Source organism: Eleutherodactylus coqui, chromosome 4, assembly GCF_035609145.1.
Source record: "Eleutherodactylus coqui strain aEleCoq1 chromosome 4, aEleCoq1.hap1, whole genome shotgun sequence".
NCBI lineage: Eukaryota > Metazoa > Chordata > Amphibia > Anura > Eleutherodactylidae > Eleutherodactylus > Eleutherodactylus coqui.
Window position 1 is genome coordinate 182,667,404 of NC_089840.1, and position 21,468 is coordinate 182,688,871.

A 21,468-nucleotide genomic window follows, 5' to 3' on the forward strand; every position below is an offset into this window, starting at 1 on the left:
CCCTTTACCTTCTGTATCACTCCACTAGTTGTAGTATGTAAGTTCGTTGGAGCAGGACCCTCACCCCTATTGTTTCCATCAATTGATTACTTTGTAACCGTGGTTCTGTAATGTTTGTATTGTCTTTCTGTATCCCCCTGTCTATGTAAGCGCTGCAGAATATGTTGGCGCTATACAAGTAAAGATAATTATTAGTCTCCTGCTCGCGTCATTCATCTCAGGTTACACGATGATCTGCAGATGGTCCGCCAGCCGTCTCATCAGCCTTCTATAAAGTGTTTGAGGAACCCCCATAGTAACCTTCTGTGAGAAGGAAGGGGGGGCACAAACTTACAGGCCATCGTCTCTCCGATCCAGCCGCGATGTCTGCTTTTGACCACAGCGCCCCTTCCATGTTGTGGACAGAGGGACTCGCTATCCGGGGTAGAAGGCTGTACGCACAAAAGGTTTGGCCATATGGATTATAAAAGGGAGAACTTCTAGAAAGAAAGTACTAGTTATTATTATTTATTACTATTATTAGGACTGTTCTCATCTATTTTTGTGTTTCCATTTTTCTTTTCCACCATGAGGGATCCTTCACACGGGTGCTGCCATTTTCGGCCAGCTGAAGCATGACCGAAGATCGCATGGACAAGAGGAAGCTGTGACCAAGTGCCTTTCCTGTTTAAGCGCCCGTTCAGACGGCCAGATGCGGTGAGTATACGCCGCAGCTAGGAATACTGTCCGGCGGGGAGAGTTTAACTCTGCTAAACTCCCTCCCCCTTGCCGGCTGATGGCAGTGGGAGGGGGCGGGGGCTAGTGTGTTAATTTCCTGCCCCTCGCTATACCGACAGCCGTCAAGGGGGAGGGAGTTCATTAGAGCTGCTGCTAGGCTCTCTCCCATCTCCCTTTTCCAGCAGCTCCCATAGGAGTCTGTGGGACGGCTGGCATATTCCGGTAGAAGTTAAGTCCAGACCTATCTTTTCCGGCTGGTGTAAAAACGTCCGCCCGTAATGCGCACCGTACACGTATCTTTTCTGGCCATCCGTCTTTATGCACCGGTAACTCGCCCATCTGAACTGGTGCGTTGGATCCAAAGCATCGGATGGGCGCGATTAACAGACAGAGTTTTATTGCGGCAAAAGAGCCAGGATAAACCGCTGGTGTGAAGGCAGCCGAGAGCCGGGGGCCGCATCGGGCCGCTCAGCTTCAGTCCTCCCCTCCGCCATAATGAAGTCGTTTCAGCACGCTGTGCTATGGTGTCTGGGATTTTACGAAAGCACCAAGTGCCGCGAACACGGCCTCACACGGAAGTATATATGGTGTACTCGTATATATGGTGTACTCGTGAGCGTCCGACACGCTGCAGTCTGCACTGGAGGCCGGACTATCTCTGCCCCCTCTACATACTAAATATGGCAGCACTAACAGGATGAAAGGACGACTAGTCCTGTCAGGAGAGGGGAGGCTTTTACTGAAGTACATATATAAGACGTCGCCCAACTTCCAGACTCTCTAATTGTGTGTAAATGTCACCTGGCCGGACAGCTCTGGGCTTGGCTTGTCACAGGCGTCGCCACTTCTAACCACACTGTGAGCGTCAGGCGGCTCGTGGCCGCGCTTTTCCCGCCTTCTTGCCGCGCGCTCTCGCCTCACCAAGGTACATTTATCAGGCGCGCCCCCGCCTCCATTACTATACAGCTATCCGGCGCGCTCCCGCCTTCTTCAGCGTGCAGCTCTCCCCGCGCGCTCCCGCCTTCCTGCCGTGGACGCGCTCCTGGCCGTACCCTTCCCGCCCCCCAGGCGTCGCACTCGGGGCGTCCCTTATATAGGCGGCTGCCTGGCACTCTGTCCCACCCAGCTTGTGTCCCGGCGCTTGTCAGCCACAACTCCGCAGCCATGTACCGCTATCTCGGGGAGCTCGTGTCCCGGACCGGGGGGGCCCTGGCCTCCGCCGCCGACACTGCCTTACCAGCAGCGGGCGCCCCTCTCCTGCGCCGCTACAGCCAGGCGGTGGACCAGGAGGACGACCCCAACTTCTTCAAGATGGTGGAGGGCTTCTTCGACCGCGGCGCCGGCATCGTGGAGGACAAGCTGGTGGAGGACCTGCGGACGCGGGAGACGGAGGAGCAGAAGCGGAAGCGGGTGAAGGGCATCCTGCGGATCATCAAGCCCTGCAACCACGTCCTGAGCGTCAGCTTCCCCATCAAGAGAGACAACGGCGACTGGGAGGTGGTGGAGGGCTACCGGGCCCAGCACAGCCAGCACCGGACCCCCTGCAAGGGAGGTGAGTCACCACTGGGGGGGCTACAGAGCCCAGCCAGCATCGGACCCCCTGCAAGGGAGGTGAGTGACCGCTAGGGGGCTACAGAGCCCAGCCAGCATCGGACCCCCTGCAAGGGAGGTGAGTGACCGCTAGGGGGCTACAGAGCCCAGCCAGCATCGGACCCCCTGCAAGGGAGGTGAGTGACCGCTAGGGGGCTACAGAGCCCAGCCAGCACCAGACCCCTGCAAGGTAGGGGATTGACCGCTAGGGGGCTACAGAGCCCAGCCAGCACCAGACCCCTGCAAGGGAGGTGAGTGACTGCTAGGGGGCTACAGAGCCCAGGCAGCATCGGACCCCCTGCAAGGGAGGTGAGTCACCACTAGGGGGCTACAGAGCCCAGGCAGCATCGGACCCCCTGCAAGGGAGGTGAGTGACCGCTAGGGGGCTACAGAGCCCAGGCAGCATCGGACCCCCTGCAAGGGAGGTGAGTGACCGCTAGGGGGCTACAGAGCCCAGGCAGCATCGGACCCCCTGCAAGGGAGGTGAGTGACCACTAGGGGGCTACAGAGCCCAGGCAGCATCGGACCCCCTGCAATGTAGGTGACTGACCATTTCCCTCCACACACCCTTCGGGGTGGGTGACCACAGGGCTCTGCACAGATGGCAAGAGAGGGGAGTGACCCCCTGAGAGCTGCTGCCCACCTGGTGAAATCCCAGCAGGCACTCTGGCTCTTCTAGGGCTCCTCCCTGGTTCCGGTGATCTCGCCTCTGATGGGAGGTTACATCGCAGATCCGTTGCAAAATACTGGAAGAAAAGCGCTGCATGCAGGACTACTTCCAGCTAAAAGCTGAGCAGAAAGTGGACAGACCCCATTATAGCCAACAGGGGCCGTCCGGTTCTGTCATAAGACTGAGCCGTTTGCTGGGGGGTGGGGGTAGTGGTCCCCTTTCCTGCTTTGCAAATAGAGCAGGAAACCGAAACCCCTGAGGCAGGTGTGAAGCCACCTTTTAGGCCGGGTTCCCACAAGGCGGAATTTTTCTTGCGGCCTTTCTGCACGGAAATTCCGCCTGCAACCTTAATCCCAGGATTAAGCAGCGACGTGGCCGAGGCTAGCAAAAATCTCATCCACACACTGCGGAGAAGGCAATGTGGGCAAGCTGCGCTGAAACGGACATGCCGTATGTAAATCGAAGCCGCGGCATGTCAACTTTATCGCTGTCTTCGCTGTGGGCATCTCTGCTCTCTATGGGGCGAGATGGCTACAGCGGACTACAGGTGGCAAAGCCGCTTCAAATCCGGCGCCGAATAGCGTGAGTTTTGAAGCTGCACTTCTGCTGCGGAAATCTCCCGTGAGTTCGGTGTGGTCCCGCTGCGCTCATTCCGTGGGATTTACACCTAGTGGGAACCCAGCCATAGATTGCCAGCGCTGATTGCCTGTATAAACGGGCTGCACAAGTGAACTCTGACATTGTTTGCTGATGCGGTCAATTTATTGCCCCGTGTAAAAGGCGCCGTAGTTACGTAGTCCTAATTGGCCCTCCAAGACAGCTGGTGCATCGTCCAGAGTCTTTTCATTAAAACAAACCCCGTCCCCCAGCTGGGCCTCCGCCAAAAACAATCAATAGTATAGTCTCCTCTCCTGGCGGCCCGGGACACAGCTGGCATTGGCAGGGATTTCCAGGTATACCGCCTGAATAGACGCATGTGATTGCTGTGGCCAATCAGAGGCTGCGGCATCACCATTGGCATTCCTGGCATCAGCACGTGTCTCACGTCGTGGCACCACAATATGACCCTGCGACCTTTGATTGATCACGTGCTTCTGCCCAGCCCCTCGACTATGCCGGCGCCAGCTGTCAGCCTATACGTGTGTTGGTTTGTTTATAGAGTTTACCGGCCTGTAATGTGCTTTTCTGTGTATATCTGCCATGTGTGAACATCCACAAGAGTCTACAAATCTTTCTGTAGTGCTGTTGGAAACTGTAATGCGCAGACGTCCTGCGGTGCCGCAGTATTTTATGTCAATAGTGTAATAAAGGCCAGAATCTGGTTTCATGCAACATTGACTTAAGGGGTTTTCTGTCCGACTAGGTCGTCAATAGTTGATTGGTGGGGTTTACTGCTGGAGGTCCTTGCTGTCCAAAGTGACTGTGACACTTGGGCAAGCACTGATGTCGCTTTACTCCATACCAGGCACAGTGCTGTACCTTGTATTCTGGCTGTACTTGGTATTGCTGCTCAGTCCCATTCACTTGTAGGTTGGTGACTGAACTTGACATCTCAGGCTTGAGAAGAGGCCGCATGTGTTCACCTGAGCACCACAGTCTCTTTAATCAGCAGGGATCCTGAGTGGTGGCACTCTTCCACCCCCCCCACACATCCCCCTCCATTCTCTGTATATAGGCCATCATTCATAGACAGCTGCCTCTACACGAGCTGATCACAGTTTTGTTTTTTTTGTATGCCTGCAGAAACTAAAGATGAATGCATAAAGGCCCATCTAGACAACGATTATCGCTCAAAAGCCGTCTTTGGAGTGATAATTGTTGTGTAACTGCACCTACATAGTGCAGTTTTTGTTAAGCCGTCATTCATCGTTGTCAGCGTATCAGGGATTCACAGTGGGATACAGCTGATACTTTTCAGCTGTATCCCGTTTCCTGATAACAGGCTGGATATGAAGAACAGAGCGGTCCAGCTGTGTTCTCTGTACCCAGCACGGAGCGCTCAGCTGTATAACAGCGGGGCGCTCCTTGCAGAAAACAGCTGGATGCAGAAGACAAGCGGGACTACGCTGCTTGTCTTCTGCATCCTCTGCTCGGAGCGGGGAACAGCTGAAGCGCAAGGTGATCGCTCAACGTTTGAGCGATCATCTTGCGCTGTAAGCAACACAACAATTATCGCTCAAAAGACGTCTTTTGGGCGATAATCGTTGTGTCTAAATGGGTCTTTATTCTTTGGTTCAGTTGCTGCCGGCATTTGCACTAGTATCGAGCCGATTCCTGAGATCCATCTGGGCAATGATCGTTCAGTGTAATCAGGCACTAAGTAACTGCAAGTACTGGAGACGGGCAGAATGGGTTTGGCCATTGTAGTGTGTAGACATGATGCCACCTATCTGCTGCACCCGCCAGATATTCTGCTTTACAGCTTCTCTTACTAAAGTGTTTATGACCGGTCCTCAAAGGGTTAAGTCCCAGAAAACCCTTTTTATGAAAGTGGTTAGATTTTACTCTACAAGTTCCTGGAACAGTTTAGACATAAATGCGCAGTGAGTCATAGTTATTCATAGGCTTTCCTTTCTTCTTGATGCCTGCAGATAGTTGGAGGGTTACTTGTGGCAACGGGATAAACTTCCCTTCTCTAACTGTAAACTAATCGGGAGTAGCAGCAGCTCTTTATTATGTTGTATTGACTGCAGTATATGATAGTCCCCAGTATATACATGTAGTCACAGAACTTGCTGTCTCTCCCTTTTTCTGCGTCCAGCTTTCCCAAAATGCATTTCAGTATGCGGTGTTGGGCCACCAGAAGTAGTCCTAGCAGTAGTATAATGATGGTGTACTTAATAGAAGAATTTTTGGGTGTAAATAAAAATGATGTAATTTTTATTTCTGGCAGGTATTCGCTACAGCACAGATGTCAGTGTGGATGAAGTGAAAGCCTTGGCATCTTTAATGACGTACAAGTGTGCCGTTGTAGGTAAGTTTTGTGTTTGTATGGAGCGTTTGTCATGAATTCACACACAAAGTCCCGTGTCCACTTACCTTCTATCATGTGGGCAGGTAATTAACAGCTTTGGGCACACCACTTTAACACCCTTCCGTCCTGCGCAAGATCAGAGGAGATCTTGCGGGAGCCGGCTGTCACTGATAGCCGGCCTCCTGCTGCACCAGCGGGGGCGCATCTGAGTGCCCCCCCCTCACTGTTAACACCTTCCCTCACAGGATCTATGTAGATTGCGACATGGGAAGGGTTCACAGGGGTGCACTCCCTCTGTGATGTCATCCAGCTCTTGTGATGTAATCAGAGTCCAGCTGGTTGCGATGGTAACAGGACGCCATCTACAGGCATCCTGTATTACCACTGCCTATGATCGCTATAACAAGTGATAAGGCAGTGCAGGAGAGAAGTTCTGCAATGCCTTATCATGGCGATCATCAGTGCTATGCTGTAAGTCCCCCAGAGGGACAGAAAGTGAGTGTGTGTGTGTGTGTGTTTAAGTACAAAAGAAATTTAAAATCCTTTTTGTGCTTTTTCTCATATTGGCATAAAAAACTACCACGTATTTGGTATCACCGTGTGTGTAAGAACGCGTCCAATAAATTGAACACTCTTTTTATCCTGCACGGCAAAAAAAAAAAAAACCCTGAGGCAAAAAGGTAACTTTGAGCATTTTACCTGTCAAAAAAACGCAATAAGTGATCAAAAAAGCCATATGTACCCGAAAATGGTACCAATAACTACTACAGCTTGTCTCACAAAAAATAAGCCCTCACAGAGCTCCGCCCATGGAAAAATAAGTTATAGGACTTTAGAAAAAATCTCCAAAAAAAGAGTTTTTATTACAGAAAAGTGGGAAAAACCTAAAATAAGAATTTTGGTATATTTGTACTGTGTCGTGACATTTATGCTGCATGATTAACGCTGTGGGGGGTGGGGGGGGGGGGCCTCTGGCAGAATTGATGTGGTTGTGTTTTGGTTTTTTTTCCCCCCCTGCTATCATAAAGTTTTACAATATAGTCTTTGTACCCAAAAATAACACCAGTAAAAACTACAGCTCACCATGCAAAAAAAGCTCTTATACAGCCGCATCGACGGAAAAATAAAAGTTATAGCTTTTGAAAAATAAAGATGAAAATCTTCTAAATTGTTGCGTCTTAAGCCCAAAATAGGCCATGTCCTTAAGGGGTTAATATAAATGCATAGTTTTTTTTTTTTTTTTCTTGCACTTATCTTGGTGTTTAGTACTGTTGTCTTGCAGTGCTGGGGTCCTGAGTTCAAATCCCACCAAGGAAAACATCTGCATAGAGTTTATATGTTCTCTGTTTGTGTGGGTTTCTTCTGCATACTGTTACCCTCACCCGACAGACTCCAAAAAGACAGTTAGGTTAACTCTGTGAACCCCAATGGGGACATGAAGTGATGTACAGCGCTGCAGGATAAGTGTGCACTATATGAACATGTAAAATAAAATCAATTATGGATCAGACCTGCTGGGGAATCTCGGGTGGGGATACCTCTGAAGGGGCTCTGCCCTACTTGGCCACAGGATGTTGTCCCCCATGGGTGATCCTTCTACCTTTTTTATAGACATAAACGCTCCCAAAACAGCTGCTATCCCACAGGAAAGTCTTGGCTGGCAGCTACAGTGGATATGTAGTCCATGGACCCCGTTACTGCATATTGTACTCTTAACTCATGTTTCTGTGGAAGATTCATCATCTACTGTTTTGTGGGTGATGCTGCTACTTTAACCTTGGTGGTATCAGATGCTTCCAAACTAACTTGCACTTGGATGTTAACTTGGTTTCTATAACTTTCTTACAGATGTGCCTTTTGGAGGAGCCAAAGCCGGAGTAAAGATAAACACTAGGAACTACTCTGTAAGTGGCTGGTGTGGGATCCATGTGTATGTAGCTCTGTAAATGCTTTCTTTTAATATTCATCTCTTACTATTCATATGAAATAGGATGCAGAACTTGAAAAAATTACAAGAAGATTTACTATAGAACTGGCCAAGAAAGGCTTCATTGGTAAGTGGTTTGGGAAATAAAGGGTCACTCTGGTGACTTTCTCATTGTGTGTTTGTGTGTGTTACCTTGTTTAGGTCAGGCGTTTCAGATTAAGAAGCCGCTATCTCCTCAGATGGTTGTGATCTCACTGCTGATTAGCAGCTTCTGTCTGAATTAAAATGAAATGTCAGCGCTCATCCTCCTGGCTACACTTCTGGTCTTTTAGCTTATTTAGATAAATACAGATGGTAATGGCAGTGGTGTGGGGTTGGTACAAGGCTGTAGCTTATTATATAATGTGCTGATGCATCATGGAATTGATGTGAAAGCAACATCATGATGGTGCCTGATTAGCATCAGACAAGAGGCTGCACTGTAGGGAAGTGACTGCAATATACAGATGAAACCTCAAGTGTGACAGGCAAGGAGGCAGGGATGGAAAATGAGATCTGCTGACACACAGATCTAAGATTTACCCCATAAGGGTTCACTTGCACAGGCATGTGTCCCACATATTGCTCATGTATATTAAATCTCCATATGGTGTGCATTTACACTCATAATGCACACCAAAATAGGACCTGCTGCATCTTTTTTTTTTTTTTTGGCTGATGAAGAAAACCATGCAGGGGCCCAATAGAAATTAATGGGCTGTTAGCACCATGTATTATGTTTTGAAAAATGCATGCATAAAACATGGCAGACCTACACCCGTGTGAGGGAGCCCTAAAGGGAACATTAGGGATTGTCTAGAGGGGTATGACCATTGGTTCTCCACTTATGGGAATGTGACTAGAATAGTCTGTGCTTGTACGACCATCACCCCATTCACTACCTGTCAGGTCCAATAGATGGTAAATGGAGCAGCAGTCAGTTATGTGCACTTCTGCTTCATTCACACAGGGGCCTCTAGGACTCCGCATGTCCATGGTCAGTGAGGATAGGTGATATGTGAACACCTTACCACACTTACCTTTAAAGTTTGAGCACTGATAAACCTGATGCAAAGTGGCAAATCCTTCTGAACTTTGGTTGAATAGTTTTTACTTGGTATCTGGTGACTGCTGTAACAATGTGTTTTATACAGGGCCTGGCATTGATGTCCCTGCCCCTGATATGAGTACTGGAGAGAGGGAGATGTCTTGGATCGCAGATACCTATGCAAACACAATAGGGCACACGGTGAGTGCTGCGTTATTAATCAGTATATGCATCAAAATATCTGTATTCATTGCATTAAAATACTAATCTGGTCTTGAAAGGGCTGTTCACTTTTTTTTCACCTATATAGCACCAATATTCTCTGGAGCATTGTACAAAGATTATAAAACGGAATTTGTGTCCTAGTGAGGGACGGGGCCTGATGTGAGATGCACATTGCCCCACTCAAAAAACAAACATGTAAATGGTTTAAAGGGAATGGCATTAAAAATTGCTTAGAAGTCACTATTTTGTGTTTAAACATTTTTAAAGAAATCATCATTTTATTTTCTAAAACCTAAAATTCAGCATTTTTCACACTGACCACAGAGCCTAATGGGCTGATACTTTCTGATCTGTAGAGAAGGCTTTGCAGCAATCCTTTTACTAACCTCACAGGCAGAATTACACTGACAGTCACACTACATTTAAGTGTTGCCCATCTACTCCTCCCTGCAGAATAACTCCTGCACAGGTCATGTCTAGAACAGTCTCCCATACAAAGTCAATGCATCTCTTGTTCATGTGTGAATGGCCCAGGAGACTGCTATAAAGCATATCTCATTGTAAATGCTGTTAAATCCAGCTCAGGCAAGAGGCAATGGTCATGTATAGGAAACAGAATTAAAAAATTCTACAAACAGAAGATTAAGCTGGAGTGCTGCTCTGAGGGCTAAATGGGGATCACGCACAGCGCTTAGATGCACACTTCTGCTTCATTTTACTGACACTGGGTCTGGGTATAAAACCCACAACACTAGTCAAAAACTAACTTGTCACTATACTAAAATTTACTGCCAGAAGAAAACTTGAAGTGTTAATATACTGTTCCTCTTAAGGAAGCTCGTTCAGAAGGCACAAACTGTAGGGCAAAAAAAGGATGCCACAACTATGCTGGTGCCAAGATCTCTGTAAATGAAACAGTAGCTCAGCAACCCCCTTGACCTGGCCAGCAATGTTACTTGATGCCCTAGGTCACTTAAGTGAAACATTGCCCTTCTTCTGCTATTGTCCTTTCTGCGCTGACAGAAAATTGGACAGACAGGTGGTGGCCAAACATTGTCCTCTGTAAATCAGATCTCCACAATCATCCACTTTACTATCCATTCATTCTTAATGTAAAATTTTGCTGATGCTGAGCAATTTTTTTAAACCAACTGGTGAGATAAGGGTGCACTTCTATTATTTCTCAATTCTTTCAGGATATCAATGCACATGCTTGTGTCACTGGAAAACCCATCAGTCAAGGAGGAATTCACGGGCGTGTGTCTGCCACAGGACGAGGTGTCTTCCATGGCATAGAGAACTTCATCAATGAGGCATCCTACATGGGCCAGTTGGGAATGACCCCAGGGTTTGGCGACAAAACCTTTGTTGTTCAGGTGAATACTGATACCAGTAGACTGAGTGCGTCGTAATTCCACTTATCTTTTATGTGATCAGTTACGAACTATTACTAGGATTTCTACGTGCAAAGTTATAGAAACTTTTTTTTTTTTTTTTTCAATTTGTTGGTGTTTGACCAACTGCAATATTTAATGTACTTTTCATATTTTACAGGGATTTGGTAATGTAGGTCTACATTCTATGCGATATCTTCATCGCTTTGGTGCCAAATGCGTTGGCATTGGTGAAATAGATGGAACTATCTGGAATCCAGATGGCATAGACCCTAAAGAGCTTGAAGACTACAAACTGGTTAGTGGTTTCTTGCCATATGCGAAATCTATTTTTTTTTTTTTTTTTTTTCCCTTGTACCAACCTGTATTTCTGTTAGTTAACTCCTAGTCGTCAATCAAGTTTTATGTTGCTAGCTTCTGGTGCAGTTTACATTCTATCATCTTTAATGGGCATGCTATATAGCACTTAAACCTTCCCATCTGAATACACCCTACAAGGTAAACCTCTACATCTCCGACACCACATGGATCCTCAGTAGCCAATGGGGCTATAAACTTAGGAATTTTAACATATAGTCTGTGGAGAGAAAAAGAGAGAAAAAACCTGCTGTATATCCTATCCTCTGTTTCCACAAATGCTATTGGGACATTCGGTGTATGGTCACTGTACACTGGCCAGCCATGACTCTGTCAATAAGCCCCAAGGAAACTTGGTCCCATTTTCATGAGATGACTGGATGATGACCTAATCTGTTCCTGTAACATAAAATACCAAGACTCGCCACCTTCCTGCATTTGTGTCATTGCCATAGAAATCTGTAAGGTTGTAGTGCAAGTTGCAGCCAGCTGTCAAGTTGTAAAGAGGAACTTGTGAGGACATGATCTGTCTCTTCCTGGGATCCTCTGTATGAAGATCACCATAAGCTGTGATCTTGCAGCATACAGGGCAAAGCGTGTTGGTCACCTCATCCTAGTGAATCTTCTGGCCCCAGAAGAGTGCCTCTCCGGTAGGGAAATCGTATCCGTTTCAGCTCTCCTGCACTGCCGGGGACCTCAGACAATGAAGTATTTCTTTGTCATGTACCTACATAATGCATCATGTCAGAGTGTTGTATTAAATCCACACGTTGGCTGTCGCTTGTTTCTCCAGCCCATTCCTGTTACAATAAATATCTGTCTGTACCCGAGTGCTTTGAGCCCTCTAAGAGAAGCTACGTACTACCCAAAGGCAAGAACACAAAGGATGCTTGTCTACAGGTTTTATGTAGAGAAGAAATCCACAGGAATATTGGTACTGGCCTGAAACCAACTTGAGTGGAAGCCAAAATACAGTATAGAATACGCTTATTTGCTGCATATGTTAAATCCTCATAGCCTATACTGGGTACCAAAATGGGACATGCTGCTGACTGACTTTTTATTTCTTTTTAATTTTTTTATTTTTTTTCCTTTGGTCTCTAGACCTTCCTCAGACAAGTTTTATAGTCTCACCTCATGGGCCAAATTGGGTATGCTAGTGGGTAAAGACATTTTACCATGGAGAGCCCCAATCCCTATACAGCAAAGGGTACTTCTTAAAGTGTGCCCTTCAATACTGTTTCTCCAAAAATAAGACCTACCCTGGTTTTCTGGGGAAGCTTGAAATATAAGGCCTCCCCTAAAAGGACCAAGCTAACCTGCTTAAAAAAAAAAAAATCAATACTCTCCTTGTCTGCAACGTCCCGATGGTTTTTGGCAGTGCTGCGGCAAACTGCAGTTTCCTCCCCGTCTGTCGTCTCAGCCTTTTTCTGCTGACAGGGCTTTGAACACACTACCTCCAGCAAAGAGTGCTGCGATTGGCTCATCGAGCGCCAGCAGCCAATCACAGCCTTTCAGTGATGTCATTCACTGAGTGGCTGTGATTGGCTCATCGCGCGCCGCTGTGATTGGCTGCTGGCGCGTGATGAGCCAATCACAGCACTCTTTGCTGAAGGCGATGTATTCAAAGCCCCGTCACCAGAAAGAAGCTGAGATGGCAGACCAGGAGGACATTACAGTTTGCTGCAACGCTGCCGGAGACCATTGCGAGGCATCAGGATGCCACAGACCAGGTGAGTATAAGGGTCAAATCCCTGCACTCCCATGGGAGTTTGAATACTAGTCCAATGTAAATGCATGTAGAAACCTGAACAACAAGCCGTTCACTGTAACAGCAGTCGTTCAGTTCTGAATACCTGTCTGCTTGCAGTGGAGGAAAACTCTCCTCAGCCTCCATGCTGGCTGTGCTTCAACGATACTCGCTTCTGTGTAACAGCACAGCGAGCTTTACTGAAAAAACTTGCTCGGGCATCGTTTGCCAACAGTCGGCCCATATGAATGGGGCTTGGGTTGTGATTTCACTTTCCAATCCATGGACAATGCAAGGTTTGTAGTGCTTCATATTTTATTACTGACTTGTAGCAAAAATCTGGACATTTGATTCTTTGCTAGGGGAAAAAACCCACTGTCAAAATAGCAAATTTTGGTTTTGCACAAGACCATGAAACTAACTGCAAAATGTTTCTTTGGAATTCAACATTAAGGAGTTTCTGGAGAAATTCACTTTTAAAACTTACAGATAACTTGCTTAAAAACAGCGGTTCTTGCACTCTTCAGCCCCAATGAACTAGCGCTCCAGGCCTGACAGTGGAAGTGAGGTGACCACTGCCAGTCACACTGCAGCATCTATCTCTGTTCCGAACTTCAGGTATCGGTGCTTACATTCTGGGCACTGTGACAGGAACGTTGATTCAGTGGTTACCTGACTTCTGCTGTCAATAGACTTGGTAAGCTGTGGGGCTGCAGCACTGTTTAAAAGGGGTCTCATGGTTAGAAATGCGTTTGGATTTAGAAAACTATTGTGCTTGTAAGTTTAAAAAGCATTCTGCCTTAACGACTCAAAAAAATTGCCACAAGGTGGCGCTGTTGCCAAAGACTTAAATGTTCCTCCTTGTAATCAAAATGGGAAATGGGCTGTACCACTTTTTCCTGAAAACATGAAGCAGGAGTTAGATTTTTAGTTCTCTACTGGACCGTTTCCTCAGAATGCTGCTGGCCGCTTGTTTTATATGTAATGGTAAAGTGTAACACTAACGGATGTGTTGGTCCTTCCTCCACAGCAGGAGCTAATGTAGATGTTGCTCATTCAGTTTAGTAACTTTCTGCTTTAAAACTCTACATTCTAAAGTAATATTTCACTTGACAGCAATACGGAACGATTGTTGGGTTCCCCAAGGCGCAGCCATACGATGGGAACATCCTAGAAGCGGACTGTGATATCATTATCCCAGCCGCTAGTGAGAAGCAGCTGACAAAGTCCAATGCACACAAAATTAAAGCAAAGGTACAGTGAAGCCATTACAGTCATGGAGCGTTCTCCGTAGTGTGGAGCCAGCTTTACATTTTTATATTTTCTTAGATTATTGCAGAGGGAGCCAACGGACCAACAACGCCTGAAGCGGACAAAATATTCCTGGAGAGAAATATCATGGTGATTCCAGTAAGTAGATTAAAACTTGGCCCACAATTAAACTCTTATGAGTCTGACTGTACTGTGATTGTTGGGTTTCTGATTAGCTTCTTAACGTTTGTTAGGCACTAACAAATGAGTAAAATACAGTGTTTAACAATAAGTGTTTAACCTTTTAACTATCAGCTGTTTTTTCAGGTTTCCAGAGATTATAAAAAGGAAGGGAGTTTCTAGAGCTAAAACTTTTACACCTTTCCGTTTGCATAGCTGTAGGAGTGCTTGTTTTATGTGGGACGAGTTGCATGGTAATATGCAGATTAAGCAAATGCCTTGGGTTCCGCTCACATTAGTGGGTTGGAAATGCATAATCTACTCGCGGGAAATAGAACGCAGCTTCATCTTTTACCATAAAGCCCATTGTGCTCTATGGATATACCCACAGTCCATACACCATTCTGTTGCGGTTACCTGCATCATCGCTGAGTGATGGCATGGAAAATATAAACAAACAAAATGGTGTACTGCATGGGTATTTGGTCATACGGAGTAATTGTTCAGCTGTATTCGGAGTCACGGCCAGGCTCACAGCTTGAATCCACTGCGGGCCCCCCGAAAACTGATTTCACTTACGGCTCCGTGAGCCTGGCCTTAAATGGGGTGTAATGGAAAGAACACAAATCACTTCATGTGCTTTTTTTTTTTTTTTTTTTTTTTTTTTTTTTAAAGACTTTCACCATATGTTTACTGCCCTCAATGAGAGCACCATAAGGTGGAGCCTATCATACTAATTACAGTGATATGTCTGCTGTGTGAATCTGTGCAGGAGCTTTGAAGAAACTTTCTTTAACTGCAGACAAATGGAACTAGTCCTGGATATTCCTGAGCTGCAGGCTGGCCACACACACCCTGCTCTCCAGCACTGTAATAAGCAGACAGCAGTCAAATCATTGGCTGGAGAGTGGGGTGGGTTTAGCTAGCTGGCACCTCTTGATTCATCTAGGACTACTTTAAGTAGTCCTATATGCATTTGTTGCTACTTATAAAAGGCAAGTTTCTCATATCATATCGCTGTAATCCCAGTGACTGTCACTACCTTCAGAGGTGCAAAAAGATGGTGACCTTCTGTAAGTCCCCTTGTCTTGAACTTGTGATTGGTCACTTCTACAGTGTACTGCAATACTTCAGCATTTGCAGTATTTGCAGTATATTGTATTTTTCCCTAAGGTCACATATAAAGACCTACTATTAATGACATGGTAGACCTGGAAGCCTTCAGTAGATCCAAGGCTGCCATGACAACCGGTGATTGCATTGGTGAGTCAGAGGGAGGGCTCCCTACAGCTGTCATTTTACATGCTGCAGTCAAGCTTGACCATGGCTGTAAGCTGTCAATGGCCAAAAATAAAAGCCAGTGCTCTCGTCTCTCATGCAGTCAGCCCATTTACGGAATGTAAGACTGCAGCATCCAATCGCAGACCCCAGTTGCAGTGCTGGACATGCGTGAAACTGAGAGGTGGTTGTCTGCGCTTGCTTCCCCCCACCCCCGTGTGCAGCAGGTTATAAAAGCTGTCTGTAATTTGGTGAATCCTGCACTGAGCAGGGGTCTGGACCAAATAGCTCTGGAGGTCCCTTCCAACTTTAGCATTCTATGAAAGCTGAAATCCCCATTTTAGAAACTAAACTAGGTACAGAAAATGTCTAAGGTAAGAAACCTTGACTCGCCCTTTAACTCTCTGGAATTCCAATGCCTATTGTGGGGATCCCTGCTGTTTCTCCTTAAGAGTTGCTGTAGATGGAAGCATCACTGCTTTCTTTCAATTACACACTTTTTGTAATGCTTATAAATGTTTGGTATTATCAATAGGAAGTTATTGCCCTTGAAGCCTAATAGTATCTGCTTAAATACATATTGACTTTATTTCCTCCAACTAGGACCTGTATCTGAATGCTGGTGGTGTAACAGTGTCTTACTTTGAGTGGCTGAAGAATCTTAATCATGTAAGCTATGGAAGGCTGACCTTCAAATATGAGCGGGATTCAAACTACCACTTACTCAGTATGTATGCTACTCTTAGTCTTTAGATCATCTATTGATAAGGGGAAAACAAACACTTTAATAAAAGTTTTCTATTTCATTTTTCAGTGTCTGTCCAGGAAAGCTTGGAGAGAAAGTTTGGGAAACATGGTGGATCCATTCCTGTGGTGCCTACTGCTGAGTTCCAAGCTCGGATATCTGTGAGTGTCTTATGTGTTGCTCTGCACGGTTTAACTTTTGCACATTTTTTAAAACTGAAAAGTATTGAAATTGTTTATATAGAGTAGCTTAGATATATCCAGTAAAATAGTGTAAAGTGTACATACACAGGGCATCAACTAGAACAGAAATGTCCACTTTGGCTTCAGTTTACAACTAATTTACTGTAACTTGACATTATTGTAGAAGAATGCAGTAATGCTGCCAGTGAACGGTGGGAGTGGAATGCTTTTTCAAATGGTTTACTAGGGAAAGGTTATCGTGCCTGGCACAGAGTCCCTTATGGAATAAGTTCTGAGGAGTAGGAAAGTGAAGGTTTGTGTAATATTCTGACTGGCCACAGTGAAATGTATGTACATTATGCTTAAGCCTTAAAGGAGTTATCCAGGAAGTGGGTGTACAGGATACACCGGTATCGGAGAGGAAGCACTGCTCTGACTCTAATGTAGTGGTCGGTGCTAACAATTGCAAGCACAGCTGTCATTGCAATCAATAGGGCCCCAGCCTACAATTGCAAGCGCCAGCTGCTACACAGGTTGGAGCAGTGCCACCACTCCCACCCTGGTGTATCCTAGCAGCCACTTCCTGGATAATCCCTTTAAGTTAGGGCCCTTTTACACTGGCCGACAATCTTTTGGATGACTGCATGAGTGGTAACGTCACTACAAAGGTCATCGACGCTCAAGCAGAGCATTCAAACTGAAAGACTTGCTGTGGGCTTCTCGCTCAGTGCTTCACATCCTATGGGAGACACTGAGCAGGGAGCATTTACAAGCCAGTGAGCTTTTTTTTTTTTTTTTTTTTTTTTTTTTTTTTTTTTTAGCTGAAAAGTTGGCTGTCTGTCTCCCCCCTTCCCCCCAGGCTGAACGATTGCCACTCAAACGAACAAAGTTGAGCAAATAGTTGTGTAAATGGGTCTGTATAGCATCACTAATTAACATTGATTTCATACAGCAATGAAGGGAAAGAGTATTTGTAGTCTCATGTTATCCTTTAAATTGGTCTTTTAAGACATACAGGTGTGCCATGCTTCTTGCTTTTAGTGGTTTCCAAGTGCCGCATTGCACAACATTGACACTGTTTTTTGGAGAGTTGCATTGGATGGGGACAGTGTTGGTTATAGAGTGAAAGCAGAAAATTGTGACTCGGGTTTTGTTTGCTTGTGCAAGCTTAGCTTGTTCTTGAGGAAAGCTAGCATAAATGTGTTCCAAATTTTTACACTATTTGGATTTTTCTAATGACAAAAAATATTATCAAGATGAGTGCTTGATGCTAGTGTGAACAGAGCCCTACAGAAAACCTTTAAGTTTGATTTTTAGGTGAAGCAGTGGTTTTGTGCTTGAGAAAAAGTTCTGTTCTATCTCAATGTTGTAATACAAACTTTAAAACTAACTTCAACCGTCAATAACAAACCTGGTTTCCTCTACAGGGTGCTTCTGAAAAAGATATTGTCCACTCTGGCTTGGCATATACAATGGAACGATCTGCAAGAGTAAGTAGAAGTACTATTTCCTACAGTAGGCTTCATTTTATCAAGCCCTTCACCTAAAACAATGAAGCTGACTTTACTACTAATCTCTACAGAGACAACCTGCTCCATTCTCTGCCAAAAATGTCTTAAACCTACTTGAAGTTGCATAGCTTTTTAGAAACGGTTTACATGAGAAATCGCTGTCTTTCTCTTAACTGGTGGTTGGAGATTGTTTTCTATAGACTACACATGGAGAAACCTGTTCTGCTCTCAAATGGAAGGGGGAGGGGGTCTAGACAGGGTAGATTTGCTGCAGAATTTCCATGTGGATCCTCTGCACATAAATTCCATGGCATTTACAGTATCGGCAAAGTGGATCAGATAATGAAAATCTTGTCCAGAAGCTGAGAAAATCTATAGAAAACCTGTGTGAAGACTGAAATGCAGTAGAATATCAACTTGTGCAATGCGCACTATAAGCTGCTTCAAACTCTGCAACAAATGGTGTGGGTTCAGAGGCAGGCTTTCCACTGCTGATCCACTACCGACTACTCCCTGCAGATATTCAGCTGCAAATTGGCAGCTGTGGACCCATCCTTGGGGTGCTTGCTCACAACTTATCATATGCACTCAAGAAAATATTCTGCTGAAGTCTCATTATGACCACCAGCTAATATCCTGAGTAACTGCCATGTGCCATACAGACAGCAGCGAGACTGGCTGGGAGTGACTCTGTAAGGTGCTGGTAGGTAGTCTCTGGTATCTGGAGCAATGCTGACTGCAGTGCATCCCACAGTTGCTGGAGAGTGCATGGGGTGGGTATCAATATAGGATTAATGTGGTCCCACAGATCCTCAATTGGGTTCAAATCTGGGGAGTTGGAGGGCAGGGAAGAACTTAAAGTCTTGGTTGTGCTCTTCCAACCACTATCGAACACTTCTTCCCATGTGACATGTCCCATTGTTTTGCTGGAGATCCCATCTGCCCCATGGAAGATAAACTGCATGTATGGGTGTAAGTGATCTGCAAAGATGGATTCATAACCAAATTAGTTCAGAGTGCCTTCCACATGGATGAGTGGCACATAGAATGCCATGAAAAATTTCCTGGAGTGAACTCTGCTGCCACCGACTTCTGTTCAATGGTTGCAGAGTGTTCACTGATATTTTTTGCCTGACATACCAATATCCACCCGTTTAACAAAGCAGAAAATATGACTCATTGGATAAGGCGACCCTTTGCCAATCAGCAGGGGCCTGATTCTGATACTGTCATGCAAACTGAAGCCTCTTCTTTTGAGCACTTTTGTTATTCAAATTCCTGCAGGAGCGCGGGAGTCTGAATGATGGCTCAGTGTGAAAGATCCATAAGTGTTCATTAGCAAACGGGACAAATGGGGAAACGTGTGGTGCTGTACTTTAAATGCATAACAAAAATGGTTTCAAGGGGGTTACCTTGCACCAAAAAAAAGAAACCGTTCAGGGAGGTGGAAAAACCTCAACTCTCCCCATCTTCTGACGTTCTTGTTCCAGTGGAGCAAAGTCTCCTGCAGAGGCAATAACGCCAGCAACGTGTGACCACTGCAGCAGTCACCTGTACCTTTGTAAGTCAGCAGTGACAACCTTAGGCAGGGTTTTTTAAGAAGGGATTGTGTGGCTAGATGACCCCTTTGACACCAAAGCTTCAAGTGAAAAAAATTGTGATCCTGAGAACTGCTAACTGAATTTAGTAAATTCACTGACTTTGCCATATAACGTGTGAGTTACTTGGCTTATTCTGAAGTATGCTGAAACTTCTAACTTTCTTCCAGCAAATCATGCGCACTGCAATGAAGTACAATCTTGGTTTGGACCTCAGAACTGCTGCCTACGTGAATGCCATCGAGAAAGTATTCAAAGTGTACAATGAGGCTGGCCTGACTTTCACATAAACATGAAGCCAATTGGATCGTCGCCCTACATATCATATACAAGTTTACATATAACTGCAAGACTTGTTTTCCTCCTCATCATAGAGGATCTTGCTTTCTGAATGCTTCCGTCCATTATTTCTTTTGTCTTTGTAAGTCTTACACTACCGGTATAGACATAATTGATGAAAGTGGCTTGCACACCCTTAGTATCGCCATGAGTTGTTTTAGTGTTGCATTTTCTTTGGGGTGCGTTGCCACAAACTCTTTACTTTCAAGAAACAAATTGCTTTGACAGTCATTACAAATTTGGGTTCAGTTAGCTGTTTCATAACTATGATTTACCAGGGCACGGTGTCTTAGTATCTGTGACAGTCTGTCCAAGTGGGACTGCGTGTGTGGATTTTTGTTACTGCAAAAGCCCTTAAATCGGTTCACTTGTTAAGCGGGAAAGGCCCTCGGTAGAGTGTTTCAGGGGAGTCTCGGTGACTTATTTGCACATTAATCTCTGCTGGCCTCCTTTAACCTATTGCTGCTGAAACTTTTTTTTTTAAATCCTTTTCCATGTGTAAAGTTTAGTATTTTGCCGTGGGGATTATGTCCTGTAAATAGCCACAAAACCCAGCATTTTTATATTTTTAAACCTCGCCTCATTCTGTCTACCTTTGGTTCATCAGGTCCCTGCAGTGAGTGATTGTCAGGATTGCTTTACCAGTTCAAAGCTTTTGTATTGCCATTTACCAGTTAATGACTTTAGTCTCTCTGCACTGATCAGCCTCGTACTGTGGTTAACAGCTGTTTGTTTTTACACTTCTTCCATTGGTGTCTGGATTCATCTGCCTCAGTATGAAACTGTTTCTTTAGCTCTCTTAAAGGCCTTGCATTAATCTGACAGGTTTTTATGGAAAAACTGCCACTGTAGTTCCAAAGATTTGTCACAGAATATAGAACTTTGTAACAGCATGAAAAGCAACGATCAAATACTATATTAAAGTCCTCCTTTACAAAATGTGTTTGACTTATTTTAAAGTTTTTCATTGTTTTTATTGAAGCTAGGAGAAAGGAGCCAGAAATCAGTAATTGCCACTCTTGACGTTGGTAAGCAAGAAGAAATGTTACTGTTGAGCTGGCATTACAGATATTCTATACGAGTGCTAAGACTTTAATTCAAGTGTTTAAGCACATGGCCATTTTTCTCATTTTAGTTTAAACTGGTTCAGAATTACATATTCAGTCATATTGGTGAGACCTCAACTCTTATGATGTAGCTTCCTTTCCCTACATAAGTGTATGCAGCCACCACTAGAGGGCGTACTATATTCAGTAACACTTTTAACACTGCAAAACTGAGCTCAGTATTAGAGTTACTCCTGTGATATTTGTACGCTCCAGAATGTGATGCAGAAATCCAAATCCCCGGCATAGACAAATTTAACACAAAATGCTCTGATCACTATTAAGGTATGTTAAAGTAATCTGTTCAGATTTTTGGTTTTAAAAGGCAGAAATTTAATTTCTAAGATTAAACTGGTTGTTGATGTAACGTAAGGTGTGCGGATCATCTGTGTAACAGTAGTTTTCTCGCCCATATCTTTGGACACAGACCTTGAGTAGAACTACTGCCACCAGGAGGCGACGCCAGGCAAAGAAAAAGTTGGTCCCTCATCCAACCTATGAGAGTTAGCATACTTTAAAGCAATTTAAGTCCCCAGATCACAGAAGAATTTGGGAATCAGTTTATAACCATCTTTGATACTATCAGA

At 45.2% G+C, this 21,468-nt stretch overlaps 1 protein-coding gene across 2 annotated transcripts; it reads left to right on the plus strand.

Moving 5' to 3' along the window:
• Positions 1-1,757: 1,757 nt before the first annotated feature.
• LOC136625871 (glutamate dehydrogenase 1, mitochondrial) lies at positions 1,758-20,714 on the plus strand. Of its 2 annotated transcripts, none has more exons than XM_066600437.1 (13): positions 1,758-2,269; positions 5,871-5,951; positions 7,800-7,855; positions 7,942-8,005; positions 9,072-9,166; positions 10,387-10,566; positions 10,745-10,882; positions 13,808-13,945; positions 14,021-14,101; positions 16,004-16,127; positions 16,215-16,306; positions 17,755-17,817; positions 19,607-20,714. In XM_066600437.1, the coding sequence occupies exons 1-13, from the start codon at positions 1,882-1,884 to the stop codon at positions 19,724-19,726; spliced, it is 1,620 nt and encodes a 539-aa protein (XP_066456534.1). In that variant the 5' UTR covers positions 1,758-1,881; the 3' UTR covers positions 19,727-20,714. The 2 variants fall into 2 exon arrangements, with proteins under 2 accessions (XP_066456534.1, XP_066456535.1); XM_066600438.1 differs by lacking the exon at positions 1,758-2,269 and adding an exon at positions 2,740-2,790.
• The last annotated feature ends 754 nt before the right edge of the window (positions 20,715-21,468 follow it).